The following is a 19,133-nucleotide window of genomic DNA, read 5'->3' on the forward strand; positions in this document are numbered from 1 at the left end:
TGTAACTTAAGTCACAAGTGAAAGCACACAAACCTCTGCCCTTTTCTGTGCTTCTGATGACAGTCGCTGAACTGTGGTAAAGCAGATGTTAAACTCCTGGATAATCGATGGGTACAAGCTGTTGAAGTCGAGAAGCAAAACAAACTTGTCATAAAAACCTAAAACAGAGTTTAAAACAAAAATCATAATTACTCAGTCTCCCTAAGGACTTAATCCAACTCCACAATTAATATTTAAGTGACAGTAATACATTGTACCACACTTGCCTTAAAGTAGCTGTTGAGATGCACCACTACCCATTATAGAAAGCTGTCAGAAGTGGAACGATCCAACCCCATTAACTCATCAGAGTTGAACAGATAGCTTCTGTGTTACTATAGGACACTTGTACAGTTTTCCCCACATAGAGGAGAAACTGAAAGAAAACTTACGTGTCCATTAGAAAATTATACACAGATATACAGTCCTAATTCCTCACAAGACCATAATCTTCTCACAAAAGGTTAAGAAAAAACCATCCCATTAACAAGTAATTCCACAATCAATGTTGGGAATTTTCTTCTATGCAACAACACCTCCCCCAAGCCACCACACCAAACTCCCACAAGACACACAGATGGTGCTCATTGCAATCTATTTGAATTAATATAACCTACCTGTCTCTAACTTCATAGAAGAAAGAAAATCGCAACATCTTACCGACTTTGGGATCCAAGACTAAGCCCCCAGCATATGCTGCTTTCTTTTTCCCTATCTTTGATTTATTCTGATCTTCAAAATCTTCATCTTCATCCACCTACATTTGGCATTTAAAAAAGTCATTATCTAGTCTCCAAGATTTCTGTACTGTTGGAGGAGTTATTTTTGGCAAATCAAATATGAAATTGGGAGCCAGTGCACAGAGTTCCTTTTAAAATACATGCAAAACATGGCGTTTTTATCATGGTCCTTATTAAAGCTCGCTACATGTCAAAACAGCATTCAAACCAACTCCTATAGGAACTGCTAACGAGATTACAAAGACCTTAAGGAATTGTCTCATTCAACACAGCACTGGTAAGCATTTTCTGGATGGCTGTAAAAGTCAAGACTAGGGGAAAAGAAATAAAATCAATTTATGACCCAGAAATATTACTGCCCAACTAAAAACATTATTACTGACCTAAAGAGTATTTTGCTATTTGTTTTGTTGTAGTAAGAATTTTTCTCCCAGTTGTCCAATGCTATTCTGAATCACTTAAAATTCCAGCCCTGCTTTGATGCAACAATACAATCAACAGAACTTACTGTTTTGGAATTTGCTGTTGAACTTATTTAAAAGTAAAACCAAAAAGCAAAATATAGTGAAATACAAATACATTCTCAAATTTTAATTTGTTTACTAACAAACATATGGATGTTTATAAAAATACATTTACACTGGTATTATCCAAAGGAATATTTTTTTTTTTTAAACCCTTGGATATTTTACCCATCTTCTCAAATCACCCACCTTACAAATTATACTTGAAATACTGTTCATTAGCAAAATAAGTCTATGGCAAATGTGCATCTATTAAGCAACACAGACTATCTTCTTTTCTATTTCCCTACGCAGCCAAGTACTTAGCTGATTTCAGTTTTAAGCTACAAGAGCATCTGAGTTTCCATAGATCTGTGATACAATGGAAAAGGTGCTACGCTGTCCCTTTAAACCATACATTTCTCCATTATCAACCCAACAAAAAAAGTATTTTGAACTAAGCATAAGCTGTAACATTAAGTTCTATCTAAAACTGGCTATGTTCGGGTTTCCTGTGCTCTCACAGAACAGTAATACACAAAAGAGAGATTTTTTTTTTTTCTTTTTAATAAAAAAATCTTGGAAAAACTGGACCCACCAGCTTCTGCAGAGGCTTTTTAAAAACTTGTTTGTCCGGTACTATGTAGTCTTTTTCATGAAATGCATGAAGCAGCAAGAACTCATTACGTTCAGATCGTCCGCCCATCATTGTCCTTGACTATAGAGGCAAAAAAAGAGTTCAAAGCAGAGCATAGAAAACACTGAAACACAAAAAGAGACTAAGTAACATCCTTCAACTATTTGTAAGTTCACCTAGCATTACTATTATTCTGTATCATCACCACACACAAAAGTCAAATGTGATATTTTTATGGAAGTTTTAGATTATTACTTGACCAGATCGTCAAACTCTCACACTTGTCACAGCAAAAAATTTACAGCATCATATATTCTCAATTAGTGTTTACAAATTAAAACTAGCAATTCAAACACAGAAAACACAGAACTGTTTTTGTGGGACAGTGCGAGGCAGGGGGAAGTAGTAAAAATGTACCATGACATTCCCAGAGATGTTTGTTATTTGAAGGGCCAGTGGCAGAACATTCAGCTCACACATGATCTGGAGAATGAATCTGGCATCTGTCCAGGTGTTTTCCAGCATGAACATTAAGCGAGGAGAATCACTGGGAAAAGAAGAGGGATGGCCTAGTAAAGTAAAATCATCCTCCTTTTGTACTCTCTAGTAGTTTAGACCTACATGCTCTATGGAACATGTGGTATCTCTAGCACAGTAGTGCTAAATTACATAGCAAGCTCTTTTAATTGAAAAAACCCTCCAAACCTCAAGCTTGCATATCCTATTAGTGTATCTAAACCAATGCTCTGACAAATCAATCTGCTTCGCACATAATAAGCCACCACCCACGAGTAGCTTGAAACATTATAAAATACTGTTACGATAATATTTTACTTTTCAAATACCAGTATGCTAAGTCAGCATCTCCATGACAAATCAAATAAGCAATCATGAAATTGTGTAGTGGGAAACTAGCTCCTCTACCTTCCAGTGAAGGATTAAAAACGAGAATCAGCAACATACCTGTACATATTTCGAATTTCCTCTGGTAGAATTGTTGTCCTCTCTGTTTTCAAAACCTGACGGACCAGTTCAGGCAAATGGTAACTTTTGCAGCGAATTAATTCTTTAGCAGAAATTTCTACATCACAGATCATTCGACCACAGGTAGCATTCCTTTCAGCAAACCCTCCTCGACCCTTAACCATATCAAACAAGGAGAGAAAAACCCAAACAAAATGAAACATACAAACATTAACAAAGAACATCTATCCAAAATATAAGCGTCTAGGACTCAGTCAAGTAATTTGGTCACCAAATACTCTAATAATCTTAATAGTCTACTACATACCACTAATACTCAAGCTTTATAACTATGCCCTAAAGGAATCCATGGTATCTTTCAGTGTATGTAGATATTAAGTAGTAGATACTTAACTCTCATTAATAGCTAGATCTTAATTCTTAAACTGTCATGCATTATTTTTTTTTCTTCAATAAATAGAATAGTCCCATCAAGAACATGGGTGTGGATTTTGCTTTTCCTCCAAGGATATTTTTGTACTAACAGCAGGACAAAGAAGTCACAGAACAAACCACACACAAATACTCATCTTGGCCTCTAGGAAGGACAAGAACAAGCAAGAACACAGCCACATTCAGCACTTCAGTACTCCAAGCCTCACACGTTGTCCTCTGAACAAATACATACTAAGAACTACAGAATTATTAACTTGGCAGCTCTCTATGGGATGATTCACCAATCAATCCAAATTACATTTTCTCATTTTACAGTTACAGCAGACAAAGACTGTTACAGTAAAGACTATTGCAATTAATCTGTCATTACCATCATCTAGTTGAGATATGTAAACTAAATTAGCCTAACTTGAAAATTAGTTTAGCTTATTACTGTAATAAAAGTCATACAAACACTCATCATTTCTGATCTGGGACACATGAAATTCAGCATGACCAACAGTCAAAATACATCAGTGTCACATTTACAATTCCTCAGCAAAATTAATTCATTTTTAATCACATGCAACATAAAGGGGATTAAAAGACTTGAGCAATCTTATTACCCCAAGCTTTGGCATATGGGACCTCCTCAGTCGACCTATCTTGGACCAGTGAGGGACTTTGCACACATTAATTCTTTGAAGCAGCACTTCCAGATCAAATCCATAAATATTATGACCCTTGCAGCAGAAAAAATAACAAAAAAAGGTTACAACAAATGCAAATTGAAAGACTTACTTTCACAGGCTCAGTATTCCTTTGCCCTTTGTGTTTTTTTCCAGCTAATTGATGGCATTATCTCTCTCATAGAAAGCACTTTCTAAGAGAACGTTCATCAACAGTACTCATTAGTCTTAACACTAACAATGCTGTTCAGCAGAATACCAAAGTCAGCTCTATAACTGGCTCATAGCACACACAATTCAGTTTTATGCTTTGATACCAAAGATTAGGATTTAAAGCTTTCTAGAAAAAAACCCAACATTCTTTATACAGCATATAAACTTAGCTATGAGTAACTCCTTTTCTCTCCATCCATGAAAGTCTCAGTATTGACATCAAAATAATGGATATTTTTTTTCCTTTGATACTACAACAGGCATAGCTGTTAAATCTGGACAGGAAGACCTTGGAACCAATATTTACATATCAAAGTACTCCAGCAACACTTGCAAAGTTTAAACAATGCTAAGGACATTGATGACACTGGTCTGTAACCTCAGCTGAAAGCTGATGAACACGAGTCTATGCAGACCAGCCAGTCACCAGGAACTGCAGGTTCACCGTATCAGATACATCTGTGTAGTGCACTATTGTGCTATAGAAGAAGCTTCCTAACAGCAGCATTACAGCCATAGTAGAGGGGCCTTACCTATATTAATATATAGCTTGTTTTTCAACAGCACTAATTAAACCAGGGGCAAATTAGAACTGTGCTAACACGGCTCTGCTGGTTTTAGGATGAGAGCTCGCACACCCCTACTACTGGCATCTTCAATTTAAAACCGCTGGCTGGAGTGTCTTCCCTGATTCCTTCCTATAACCACCAGGAAGCTCAGCTCGTAGGGCGAATACCGAATACCAGCCACAGTGAGCTGAAAACATCAGGAATCTGACCGCTCATTTCATCCTATTCCCACCACTTAATTATTTGTATTTACCTACAGAAGAATAACAAGTTGTATATATCCAACATCAGATTTATAAACAATTCAAATTGTCTTCAAGATTCCATTAAATGAAAGTCAGGACTGTACATTAATTAAACATAACAAAAAGAGAAAATTAGTAATTATAATAAATCCTCAGCTGCCAATACAGTAGAACACACAAGAATGCTTATTACAAAACTTTGCTCAGATCCCATGGATTTGTATAGGTTATGATTTTGATTTACAGCATAAACACAATCTAAATGGTGACACAAATTGTACGAGCATCTGAACTGAAACAGACTCTTAAGTATACCAGGAGTTCCCATTTTTCTAGAAAATCACAAGGGTTTTTTTGTTGTGTTTTGTCTTTGTGAGCAAAGAAAAAAAAAAATACTTGTTTCAGGTACTGTGGAAATACTGCCTATTTCAGATATTATGGGAAATAATAGGATGTATAAAATGCTGTCAGGGAAAATTTTGTATCATCTTTGTATCAAAGTATACCTGCTGTCTTATAAGCAAATTCAATTCGTAAGGCAGTGTAAGATAAACATTAAAAAACCTCTTAGGGACAAAAGAAAAAGAACAAAGCTGACCAACTGACAATATGCTTTAATTTAACTCTCAAAGTCTCAGAACTACTCACCACAACAACATCTGGGTCAATTTTGTGAATCTTCGCAAGAAAAAATCCCAGCAGTGTTCTCTCTGTTGCAGCAATTTCTATTTTAGCATTCTAAAAGGAGCAAGAGAGCACCTGATTTCAATGACCCAATAAGTTTAAAATGGCAACATCTCCTCTCCCCTACTAGTTACAAGACAATAATAAAGCACCACAGAGTTCTCCCTTTCCTTCTATAATTCAAGGCTTTTTGTTCTCACTCCCATAGACATAGAAAGCTTTTCTCAGAGGCTTTTTTCCATTTTGCTTTTGTATGCAGGTGTCTAGTGATATTTTAAGAGCCTCCTAATAATCAAGCACACCAGGAAAATGCTCCATGTGCATCCTTCACTCACAAGCTTAAGATCACACAGAAACAGAGAAAAACAAAAATAGGTTACTTTAGTATTCTGTCAGGTCTCCCAGTGCCCTTTAGAAAGGATGCCTTCTAAATTTTGACAGACTTTACTCTCCAAGGAAAGAAGAAACAAATTCTCCCAGTTTACTATGAGTACATAGTTAGGTATAATGAAAACAAATCACAATTTTAGCCTCTTTGCAAAACCTTTCCAACTCTCGTCTAACACTGTCTATTTTATGAGCACAACAAGCAGCAGTACTGAATCACACAGAGCACACACCTCTGTTTTTACAAGCAACACAGAATAAATAGCTGGATTTAGGTTTGCAGAGTAGAAAACTAATGAAATAATCATGCGATTCCTTTGAATATTTCTTTTACACAACTTATCCAAAGCAACATGAAGTTCATATTATAAAGTATTGCAATCAGAAAGCTAACAAAATGAAATTACCTTCTTTTTAATAGCTTCTTTGAAGTCATATGGAAAAATGCAATCGTTCGGTTTGGAAACAACTGCAAAAGAAATTGTATTTGTTCTTACATACAAGTTCTTAATTGTACCCTCTCTGTAAGCATCCATCCACAACAAAGGGAGTTACGGAAAACTAACTTCTAACTCTAAAAAGCTAGCCTTATGTGAATACTTGTCTTTAAGATAATTGAGTAATTAGTAAAGTATTAAACAACTTTAATCAGTCATATTTGAGGCTATCATTGGAGATTAAAACTATGGTCCACAGCTTCCAAAGAACTTCCTCTCACAGCATTCAACACTCTTCATCACTTCTGACTGGGGTCTGAATCTCAATGTTTAGCTGATCTTACTATAATGACACTGCTGCAAGAGATTTTTTTCTTTCCTAAGAAAACTTGTTTATAAATAAATGTGACATGTTTGTTTTTTAAATTCTGTTCAGAAGAACTGAACTGAAAAATAAATATGTGACAGTAAATAAATGGTCTAAATTAATGGGTGAAGAAAGTAATGCAAGAGAACACATGATGAAGTAAAACTAATAAAAATGACAGGAAACTGTACAGAGCAGAGTTACTTCACATCATAATATTTTTTTCAATAAAGTCTTCAATAAAAAGTCAGTAACCAGTGAAGTTCAAAATAGGAAGAAAAGCCTGCCTGGGATTTGAAACTTTGTCACTTACTTATTCTAAGACATTATTGGTGGAGTGACAGAATGAAGTTAAAAAACAAAACAAAACAACCACAAACCCACACACACCAAAAAAAAACCCAAAACCAAAATCCCACACCAAAACAAACAAAACCACAACCAAAAAACATAACAACAATAGAAAAACTCCAAAGGAATTCTTTTTCTACTCATAAACTGTTCCAAAGTACATACCACAGAAGTGTGTCTGAAAAGGAGGCTGAGGTGGAGCCTTATCCAGAGGAAATTTCTGATGAATCAGAGCTGCAACAGCCACAACCTATACCAAGGAGATACAGAACACACAACTTCATAAACATGACTACTATCGATACCCATTTGTTCCCTCCTTTTTTCTTTTTTTAATAAAGTTTCCTCATCTCTTTTCTCTTGCTTCTACAAAAAATCTTTTTAAAATTAATTCCAACTATAAGTAGTTAAAAAGAAGAAAAGATATCAATTGATCTCAAGTAAAATAAAGCAGAACTTACTCCTCAATGATTATCTTAGAAATTTGAGAGGAAAAATAATTAATTTTGGAAAACTCTGCTTTTATCAAACTTTGTTCTGAATCTGAACAGACCCCACAATTTAAAGGATTCCCTATGAAGTGCAGGGGAGATATAAGCAGGGCAAGACATGCAGAGAAGCCTTGCCTCCAGAAGGGCTGCCCTTGAGCAAGCAGTCAAGACTGCCAAGAAGCCAAGAGGTTTTAATGTTCAGAAGCTATTAGCTTTACTGATGCTTCTGCTTGCCATGCTGGCACGATGTCGGGGCTCCCCAGACACTGGTCAGGAAAACCAAACAGAAGACAAAGCAGACAGGCTTTAGAAATATCTTGGCAAGCAGAGTCCTGTTGGTACCTTGCATATGTCTCATTACCTTGGCTAGAAACCAGGATTTTTCCATACTCCTTCCCCCAAAATTAATTTCACCAAAAGGATTAATTGTGCTGGAAAAATTTACCAGCCTAATTTTTCTTCCATTCACTTAACCAGAAATAACTATCCCATCCTATTAGTGAATACTAAATCTCTTCCTAAGCTAGGGAGACTTATGCTAAAAAACAGATAAAACATGCCTAACTACACGTTGTGGTCTGCAGTCCACAATTGAGAGTGACCACCTGCATCTCTCCTCCTTTTTGAGAAAAGGAAAGATCTCACAGCAGAATAGTAGGTGCTGTAAGATTTAGACCAAATTCTCATTCTATTTCAAAATGAGTTTTATCAGCAGAAAAACCCAGTCATTTTACCTAGAACCTATGATTAGCTCTACCAAAAAAATAACAATAATTCATTAACAGCTGTTCTGGGACAGTCTAATTTATAACTATTATGCACAACAGACAAAATAGAAGGCTTGAAAAAATACATACGATCCACTGCCACAGTAAATATTCTCACCAAACCGGCCCCTTGAACCCACAGTTCTCATGCTGGTAAGACCCCAATAAAAATTTATTTGAAAAGCCCGCAGCACAGAAAGTTTATTTAACACTAAATACATTTAGATACGTTTTATCAGATGGAGTTCTTCCAAGCCTCAGAAAATTTTTACTATATTCCGAAGAACAAAACCAAACCAAACTCAAATGAGAGCAGATTACTTACCTCATTCTGGTGAGTCTTTGGGTTCTGAGTGGTCTTCATGCTGAGAGACATGACCACGAGAGGAGGAGGAGGAGAAAGATTTCTAACCACGTTCACCAAGCCAGGCTTCATGGCCACAGCCTCCACCTTACACCAGCTGACTGACTGATTTGAAAGCTCTGAGGAAACAACAAAAATCACCTTCAGTCTTCTGGGAACCACAGGTAAGGTTTCTCTAATGGCACTGCAGTACACAGCACATCCTCTTCATGTTTTGCCTTTGTGGGATAGTCCAAGATCCAGACTAATCCTGCCCAATTTTTGGTAACTCCCTGAGCCCCGACTTCCCAGTGGGAAGCCTAGTCACACCAGGGGCTCCTTAACACCAAAGAAGAGAGGGAAGATTTGTACTGAGGTCAGGAAGATGTGTAATGCAAAAAAATACTTCAGGCAGCTTTATACAGAGTCATAGGAGAGAAAGGTATAAGCTAAGTGAGCATAACTCCACCTAAATTAATATATCACCTCTTAGCATCTAACCTTGTCAGTCCAAAGGCTTCATAAAAATTAAATTAATACAAGTGAAAAGAAAGAATACTCAGAGCTTTCTCAAATGCTACAGAAAAGACAGCCAGGGTGCTAATCAAAGGAATTTTGATCAAATGAGAACAAGAATGTATGACTGACTGAAACGCACCAGATAACTAATTCATTTAGATATAGTCCTTCGGAAACACAATTAGGGAAAGAAGGTGATGGGGGATGTCATAAGACATACTACCCTGGTAATATAAGCTATCCTAAAATGTAAAAGAGACCACAGAAAGCTATTTAGACATAAAGTGTACAAGAGCTAAACATTAGATAGATAGATAGAGAAAAAAACACATGTTCACCACCCATTATCATTTGAGAATTTTTTTGTCTGTAATTCTTTACTTGCTTTAAAAAAATAAGTGATCATTCACAAAAGATGCTGATGAGGTTACTCACTACACACAGTAAGAAGCAGAGGTTACATTTCTGATGGATTAACCTTTTGAAAACAGCTATTGGTAGACCTAGTTATCTTACTCCCTGCAAAATTATTTGACCCCTCTCTGGAAGCCCACCTATTTTACCTTCTCTCATTATCCTGCTCTAAATGCAAACAGGTAACTGACTAAAATACCTTCATTTATAAAACACTGATGATCTCTCCAAAGGAAGACAGGCAATCAATCACTTAACACCTGTTTTTCTTTGATTTCCAGTATCTTAACATCCAGAGCTTTGACTAGCACTCTATAGAACAGTGGTCTCCAATGTGGGGTGCATGCACCCCAGGGGGTGCATAAGGCAATCCATCAGGGTATGGGAAGAAAATATTTTTTGTACCATTAATAAATAAAATAAATACTTTAATAAATGTTTATTTCACATAACTCATCCTTTTTTAGTTTCTATTTTTGAGTTTATTTTATAATGTACATAATATATTAGTACATGTATATAATTTATAAATAAATACCTATATATAGGGGGGACATGCTCAATTTTTTACTGATGGGAGGGCACGATCTAACAAGCTTGGAGACCGCTGCTCTAGAAAAGCTCTGCTGCTATCTAGCACTGATACTCAAACTGCAAAGACAGCTTCATTACAAATAGCAATGACAGTTTTTGAAGCAGTTGTAGAAGTCTGATCAAATGGTTTGAGACTTGCTTATTCTAAACCTGCCAGGTGTACTTCTTATCCCTAAGACCCATAGAGATGGGAAGTGTGGAAGGGAAGCTACACAAGAAAGCAAGAACCTTGATTATAGAGACATACCCACAAACAAACACACACACACACAAAACCCCAAAAAACCCAACCCAACGACCCAGTTTTGGGGCATAAGATCCAGTGCAACAATGACAGAAATTTGCATAAATATAACTAGCCAGCTTAATAGACAGTTTTCAACAGAGTGGGCATGCCACAGTCTTGAAATGAGCAATTCTGATAAAGATACGGACTCCCTCTGGAACCTGAAGGCCATAACAGAGATGTGAGTGTGGGAAAAAAGAGCTCCCTTGGATTACCATTTAAGTCTGGTGTGGAATCAGTATTTGAGCTCAGGCAAGGTAATTCTAAGGGGAGATAGCGCATGTCAGCATTAAGTAAAATTGAATACTGCCTGAACTGTTGGTTATCATTGCCATAACATCTGTCAAACTGGCTATGAGGAACAAAACAGCTCTGGACTCTTTTCAGGTGAGGAAAGAAAATGCCAAAGAAATAAGAAGTCAGTTCTTGGGCAAAGAGTGCAGATGCAAAACCCTTCTTAGGCCTTTAAAATCAGTGCCAGAAAGTACACTGATAACTGGCCAATGTCTGGTGGAAAACCTACCACAGCTAATCCATCTTTTGGCAGTCAGGGATTTGTCTTGTCTATTCCAGCATAAAATCCTTACTGGTATCAGCTTTGTCAGTGAGGAAGGTGCTGAAGAGGAGAACCCTCCTGGTGTCAGCATTCATACTGTCAATTCTACATTTGAAGTGCCCCAAGGAGACTGCACTAATAGATGTAACTTTTGTCCAGTATGATCAACTTCCCTACATTCTTCAGAATATGTAGCACACCTTGAGTAAAGGGCTCTAACCAAGCCAAAATAAGGCAACATAACCACCTGTAAGTGGTGCATGCCACTCATGAGACAGAAAGGATTTCAAACTAGAAAAGCTCCGCACCACATTCTAAGTGCCAGGGAAAAAAACTAACACACAAACCTAAAAGCCATCTAGCAGCAGTTTGTTCTTAAAAAAATACATTTGCAGAAAAAACATGAATCTTAAGTTATCAAAACAAGAAAGAGGAATAAATTTCTAGGAAACTAATTTTAGCTCAGTATTCGAGGCTTTAGGGTATGCACCAAAGAGTAGCTGCTAGGCACTGTAGAGTTCCCTCTCACTGCCGTTCAAAGATATAATCTCATCTATACAGTGTGCAACTTTATAAAGACAGAGCTCTCACGCAAAAAAGGAACAATAAGTTACAATTTGTACTAGGTAATGAAAATTACACAGATAAATTGCAAGGTTAATTTACAAAATGATAATTCATCAGTACAATTCAAATTTCCCCTCCTCCCCCCGATCTATAATGATGTGTGTTTTCCAGCAACCAAGTATTTCACATGCAAACCACCATACGTGGATTTTTTATTTCCAGCCAGCATGGTCCTTTGATCTTCCTACTCATCAACAGAAGTTCCAGGCTAGAGGTGTTAGTTCCAAATACATGTGAAAATGTTTGTCCTTTCAGATCTTGATGAAGCCGAGGGCACTCAGCCTAACAAGTAACAGAAAGCAGTGAGTTATTTAACCCCACAGAAGTCTTCAAGGTTGAAACACTATATTCAGACAGCACCTTAACAAAACTACACAATACCTGAAATCACTGTAATTTCCCACAAGCAAAGCCTTAACCCATAATACCTTATAGTAATTGAAGAATTTACACTATTGACTCAACTTAAATAGGTGCATAATAAAACCAGGACAGTAATATAAAAATGCACTGAGGCAAAAGTTCTTCATCCCTACTGGATGTAAGACAGAAATATTATCACCAGCCAAGACTACAACAATGTTCAATAACTATTTTAATACAGAAACTGCTCATGTTGTAAACTTAATTAGATAGTTACACCTTTAGTCTTGTCTGTAATATAAAGACTGGATAAAGTGTTTCTACACAGGTAAAGAAAAATTTGAGATAGCTAGCAAATCTCTATAGGATGCTGCTTTTGCACCTAGAACTAGCATAAAAAGGGGGGTTAAAAAGGCATTATCACAGCAACTGACTCAATAGGTTCAAGACTGCTGTCTCTTACATTTGAAACCAAATCAAGTATTTTTGCTAATGAAAAACAGCTACTGATGTTCTGATGGGAAATTTTTTCATCTTTGCTGCTCAATTTCACAGCTCTTCAACAAAAGCCTTTCTCGCCTAGCTGCTATTTGCAAAAGCCGTATAAGCAGAGATATCAGCTGTATTCTGGACATGGATTCAACAAAATATTTAAGGGTAGTAAGTAATTTAAAACACCTTAGGCTACTTTGGGCCTTGATCCAGTACAGCTAAAGGGTTGTTTGGCTGATTAGTTGATTCAGTGGCAAGGCAATAAAAAAATAAAGCAGGATAATTGGGAATAGAGATTGTTGTAAATCAGTAATCAAATTATAACTGGGGGACAAGGCAGGAGGAATGCAGTAGTTGTAGGAAGTATTTTTCCCCCTCATATTTACACAAATAGAGCTAACGCTAACAAATCAATGTTATAGGTTACCTGGTAATGAACTATTTTTGTTAAGGACTAACCAACATAAAAATAACAAAAAAGCCACAAGCTTGGGTATTAACTTCTTTTTTTTTTTTTTCTTTTTTAATTACAAGACAATAAGCAACTAACTACACACTGCAACAGAGGTAGAGCCAAAGATCAAATACTTCAAATTTTATATTTTTTTAGTAAAATCATAGAATTCTTAATTAGGCAAGAAAGCAGGTTCTGGTCTTTCATCAGATTAATTATACTCACCGAATATTTAACTTCTAAGTATTCAGATTTTGCTGGAACATCTGGGATCTCAAAAGCATAATATTTTTCCACTTTCTGTATAAAACAAAGATATTATTTTTTCAGTATCTCTCAACTGAATATTCATTCTGTCCAATAAGAAAGCTAATGAAATAAAGGCCAGCCAAAACATACATCTTAAATATCATGGGCTTGATCATATATTACCAATTCTGCAACTCATTATAACCATCTAAAGATAGTAAGAATGTTTTAGTACCTGTATTTAATCTCTTTACGTTTTCCTAGCATGAAGAGTTTCTACAGAATTGACTTACAAGTATACTAACCATTACAAACCAAAAACATACAATCTTAATAGCTCAGGAAACTCAGTAACAGTCTGCAAATTCACAGGCTTCAGACATACTCATGAAAATTGGTGGTTGCAGACCACCACAAAACCATAAAATAGCCGAGATGGAAAGGTATCTCCAGAGATTGTATAGTCCAGCCACTGGCTCAGAGCTGGGTCAAACAGAGCAGGTTGCTCAGGGCCCTCTCCAGTTAGGTTTTGAGTATCTCCAAGGATGGAGACTCCACAGCCTCTCTGGGCAATCTGTGCCAGTGCCTGACCTCCCTTACAGTAAAAAAGTGGTTTATGTTCTGATAAATTTCCTGTGTTTCAAAAGGTACCTATTGCTCTTGTCCTCCACTGGGCACCAGTGAGAAAAGTCTGCCAGAGTCATCTTTACTCATGCCCATCAGATGTTTATATACAATGATAAGATTTATATCACCAATCCCTTGCCCTGAACCTTCTCTTCTGCAGGCTGAGCAGTCCCAGGTCCCTCAGCATCACCTCACATGACAGATGCTCCAGGCCCTGTAATTATCTTTGTGGTCCTGCGCTGGACTTGCTCCACTACGTGCACGTCTTTCTCATACTGGGCAGCTCAGCTGAACGCAGCACTCCACGTGTGTCTCGTCAGGGCTGTGTAAGGGGGAAGGACCACCTCCCTTGAACCTGCTGGCAATGCTCTGCCTCGCAGCCCAGGGCGCCCATGGCTGCCCTTGCCATAAGGGTATGTTGTTGGCTCATGGTCAACTTAGTGTCTATCAGGATGACCAGGTCTTTTTTTCTGCGAAGCTGCTTTACAGCCAATCAGTCCCGCAGTCCACAGGGTTATTCCTCCCCTGGCGCAGGACTTGTTGTTTCCCTTTGTGGAACTTGATGAGATTCCTGTAGGTCATGAGACATCTCCAATCTATCAAGGTCCCTCAGAACAGCAGCACACCCATCTGGTATATCAGCCACTCTTCCCTGTCTTGTATTGTCTGCAGATTGGCTGAGGGTACTCTCTGCACCATCATCCAAGTCATTAACACCGACACTAAGCAGGATTGGACCCAGTATCGACCCCTGGGGTACACCACTAAGGACTGGGCTCCAGCTGGACTTTGTGCTGCTGATCACAACCCTTGGAGCCCAGCAGTGCAGCTGGTTTTCTGTCCACCTCGCTATCCACTTACCTAGCCCATACTTCACCAGTTTGTCTTTGAGGATATTATGGGAGACAGTGTTGAAAGCCTTACTAAAGTCAAGATGAACAACAGCCACTGTTCTCCCCTTGCCCACCACGTCAGTCAGTTATCTCTTCGCAGAAGGCTACCAGCTTGGTGAAGCATGACTTCCCCTTCATAAACCCCCACCAAACACTCCCAAGCACATTCTTGTGCTTTGTGTGTCTGGAAAACAGTTGTTCTCACAATTAGTTGATCCATCACCTTTTACCAGGGCTTGAGATGAGGCTGACCAGCCTCTAGTTCCCTGGAATCTCCCCCTCCTTGCCCATCTTGAGGATAGCAGTGACATTCGCTTTCTTCCAGTCCTTACAAATCTCCTCTCATCAGCATGACCTTTTAAAGATAATCAAGTGTGGCCTCGCAATGACACTGGCCAGCTCCCTCCACACTCATGAGTGCATCCCACCAGGTCCCATGCACCTGTGTCTGTCCAATTTGTTTAAATGTTCCCTAACCTGATCTCCACTGAGGACAAGTCTTCTGTGCTTCAGGCTGTCCTTCTGGTCTCTTGGGGTCAGGGACTGCTGAAGGCTGGACTTAGCAGTAAAGACCAAGGTGAAGAAGACATTGAGTATCTCAGCCTTTTCCATGCCCTTTTTCACGACATCCCCTCTCCTTCTTTCAGCAGCAGGCCCACATTTTCCTCTAGTCTTCCCGTACCTATAGAAGTCTTTCCTACTGCTCTTTGCCTCCCTCACCAGATTCAACTCCAGGTAGGTGGGCTTTGGCTTTCTTTTTCCACCACGATGTCACCTTCATTTGTCTGCCCTCTAATATCTGACCCATAAGCTTGTGACCAGCTCTTTGCCCATCCTTAGGCAGGACTCCATGCATGCCCATTGCTTTGACATGTAAAAGGCACTCCCCCTCCTTGCCATTCCAACCTGTCCTTCTTAACCACATCCTATCCCACCATGCGTCTATGATCCCAATGAGACTGTAGCCCCGTAACTGCACGCAGTTCCTCCTTTTATAGTGCATACTTCAGTGTACCAGCACTTCAGAGAGGCACCCAAGAGAGCTTATTTCCCAACCATCTGCCAGCTGTTTACTTTACTACATGCTTAGAACAGAATCATTTCTATGACAATATTGTATTTTTCATTTTGAGTGACTTGGGTTTTACTAGAAAGTAGTCAAGTTTGTTTACATATCTGTAACAAAGATAGTTAAAGCCGTCTCAAGTTCAGTACAACTTTACTGAAAGTTAAGTATCACTTCTGCTTTCTTTAAGAACAATATGATTTTCCACAACATGCACAGCTTGTCAGTTTCTAAGAATAACTGCCTTCATTTTCCAAATAATTACAATATCCTGTGCAACACCACTATGATACCTGCTGAAATGCCACGCTCTACTCTGTAATATGTATGCTCTGCCCTGTAATACTTCACAAACGATCTGCACCACTGTTATATAAAATTGTTATGTTATCCCATAACTATGCTAGAACATTACTCTTACTACAAGAATTCCTAGAGGGCCCTTAAATTAAAAAGCATATTTTCACTGGACAGTGCATTAAGTTCAGCACAGTATACGTAAAGTCAGCATAATATACCACTACATTAAGTTTAATAAGAACAAAGTCACCATAAATTGGAATAACATTTACAAATAAAATACATGCACAGTTAGGTAAACTCAAAGTTATTTGGTTTTGAGGTTGGGTGGCTGGGTTGTGGGTTTTTTTCCTTAAATTAATAGCATCAGCAACAGCTCCCTCAGAACACTACAACAGGCAGTTAAGCTTGCTACTTCTCGTAACACTGCAGTTTTAAGGCTGCAAAGCCTGGGTAGGAGGAGAGGGCCCTCTGCTATAAATAGGAAGAAGGCAAATCCAGAAACAACTATGGCATCAACAGCTATGTGGAAGCAGAAAACAGTAATGTAACTTGGTACAAGAGCACCACTATGAAGAAAGAAAAGCATTACAAATTAGCATGCAAATGTAGATCTGAACTGTTGAGCCAAAGCAGCACCTCACACAAGCATCACATCATAGCTGTAACATAAGAGATGGCAATGCATTGCTTTTAGCGCATACTACCAGTGGCCCCTTCTTTTTTTTAATTTAAAATACACTCTCAGGCTTCAAACAAGTTCTTGTTGTAAACGCAAGCTGAACATAGTGTAAAAATAGTATGCTGCAGTGATTCATCTGCGTTATTCCACAGAGCTCAGCTCAATTACACAAGCCTCTGGTCATAACTGCAGTGAATGAATGCTTTGCTGCAGAGTAATCTGCCCTTCAAGTGGCCCTTCACAGAGCAGAAATGAGCAGCAGTGATTAGCTGCTAAGTTCCTAAGTGGAGTAAGGCTGCTTTCAAATTGATTTGTGAAGACTTGCTAACTTGGCAGCAGTGCAACCCATTGAAGCTACAATTAGCAGCAGGTGCAGGAGGAAATGATATGGCTTAAGTGTATCTGTTCCCAGGGACAAAGTTTGGTGCTGGCAAGGCCAAGATGCACACGCACAGAGGACAACTTGTCTCAGTGCATAAATACTGGCACTCTCCGCATCATCGCAAAACTGGGTATTCTAAATAAAAGAACTCTGGGTGCATGGCAAGTATGCTAGTAATCTGATTTCCAGCTAATGATGGAAGAATAAGAGTTTCTCAGTTTCAGAGTACTATGCCAAAACTGAGACTTGTGTTACTCTCTGAATGCATTGCCCACGAGTGCTCTGCTCACCTGAGCAATATTGCCATTAGCCTTTTAAAAATTTCAAACCACCAACCCTTAACAACACAGCAGTGGAACACTGGCTGCACATCACAGAACAGGGGAGTTCTTCTAAAGCATATTAGCTCTTAAACTCATACAGTCACAACTGTGTGGAGATCACTTTTTGGGAGCATTCACTCAGCTGAGTGCCACCACCATTTCAATTTGAGAGCCCTGCACACCCCTATGGAAACACAGATGCAAGGGCCATATAACAACACACCACCTCTGGTGGTATGACTGCAATGAGAAGAGAGATGATGACTCCTTATGAAAAACAGACTAATATGGTATATAGCCAGGCAAACTGAGGTCTCTCAGAGAGGAACAAAAGAAAAGGAGGGTGCAGTAATGGGACAAACCCGCTACTTCCACAATTACCATGCAGGCAGCAAAAGGACCCCCTGTTGTAGCGATGTAAGCCTGGCCAGATTTGGTGCCACTTGTTCACAGTCAATTTTGTGTTAAGCTGGAATAGCTGAGTTACTGTAATACCTTCCTTGAATAATCCTCTAAAGGCCCCACCAACAGCCCTGCTCTCCAATCCTATCTATTCTCTTATCCCCCACATTACTAGTGCCATACCCTCCTGCTAGCTCCAGTTCTCATTAAACCCTTCCAGGAGACAGTAACGATCAAAATCAGCAGAAAATTATGCCAGCAAAATAAAGCTGGATAGCCTTTTACCATGTTAGCAAAATTCAGTTTACTGAGGAGTCCGATGAATTCAAACAGAATTTGAATTCTTACTGTTCAGAAACAATTCTGGTAAGTTATTCCAGAGCTTCTTTGCATACCCAACTATCCTGCCTAATTTATTCATGAATTAAAATTTATAAATTTTTTCTTCTGCTAAAACTCTCCTTTAAATAGCTTTCTTGCTGCTCATCCCCTTTTAATGTTTTTAGAGAGCAAAAAGGTCTTATCATTATTCTTCACTTTACTAGGCTAAAAAAAAATTAAAGCTCTTTCATAGTTATCTCTGGTGTAACTGATTCTCCTTTTGTCTCATCCTTCTCATTACCATCTTTTGTACCTGTTGTCACTTGAGTTAATCTTTCCTCATCAGGGTGATCAAGTGTTGTAATATTCTAGGTAAGATCTGAACACCTTAGTGCTGCTACTTCCCTATTCTTGCTAGGGATCGCTCCTGTGTTACACTCAAGGACCCCAGAAGCACTACAGTCATGGTCCAGACAACACAGTTGGGTCTTTTACCCCGAGCTCTGGGTAAACTCAGTAAAAATTTGATAAGCTTTGAACTAACATCAGAAATAACAGTTCAAATACTTCCTGCATATGGTTTACCTTTATTTTTAAAAGCCATCTTTGAAGGTTAAACTATATTACTCCATTACCTCACTCACGCTATTCTTCCTTAGCACACCATGGAACAGGGGAGGTTTCCTAAGATTCTATTAGCAGATCTGTGTCTTTTCAAAGGCC

The 19,133-nt window shown here is 38.4% G+C and overlaps 1 protein-coding gene and 1 non-coding gene across 3 annotated transcripts in view; both read right to left on the reverse strand.

Moving 5' to 3' along the window:
• Nucleotides 1-19,133, reverse strand: part of POLA1 (DNA polymerase alpha 1, catalytic subunit) — a 200,871-nt gene that overhangs the window by 166,305 nt on the left and 15,433 nt on the right. For both annotated transcript variants that reach the window (XM_049835189.1, XM_049835190.1), the window contains 12 exons: nucleotides 13,391-13,465; nucleotides 12,000-12,138; nucleotides 8,843-9,000; nucleotides 7,425-7,509; nucleotides 6,512-6,573; nucleotides 5,682-5,771; nucleotides 3,944-4,060; nucleotides 2,883-3,058; nucleotides 2,337-2,466; nucleotides 1,881-2,000; nucleotides 700-796; nucleotides 34-158 (listed from right to left, as the gene is read on the reverse strand). In XM_049835189.1, coding sequence (XP_049691146.1) covers nucleotides 34-158; nucleotides 700-796; nucleotides 1,881-2,000; nucleotides 2,337-2,466; nucleotides 2,883-3,058; nucleotides 3,944-4,060; nucleotides 5,682-5,771; nucleotides 6,512-6,573; nucleotides 7,425-7,509; nucleotides 8,843-9,000; nucleotides 12,000-12,138; nucleotides 13,391-13,465 — 1,374 coding nt within the window. The remainder of the gene's footprint in view (nucleotides 1-33; nucleotides 159-699; nucleotides 797-1,880; nucleotides 2,001-2,336; nucleotides 2,467-2,882; nucleotides 3,059-3,943; nucleotides 4,061-5,681; nucleotides 5,772-6,511; nucleotides 6,574-7,424; nucleotides 7,510-8,842; nucleotides 9,001-11,999; nucleotides 12,139-13,390; nucleotides 13,466-19,133) is intronic.
• LOC126053314 (small Cajal body-specific RNA 24) lies at nucleotides 308-438 on the reverse strand. The gene has a single exon (XR_007510330.1). It is a non-coding gene; the product is annotated as a small Cajal body-specific RNA 24 (non-coding RNA).

The sequence above is a fragment of the Accipiter gentilis genome, chromosome 32, assembly GCF_929443795.1.
Source record: "Accipiter gentilis chromosome 32, bAccGen1.1, whole genome shotgun sequence".
Taxonomy (NCBI): domain Eukaryota; kingdom Metazoa; phylum Chordata; class Aves; order Accipitriformes; family Accipitridae; genus Astur; species Astur gentilis.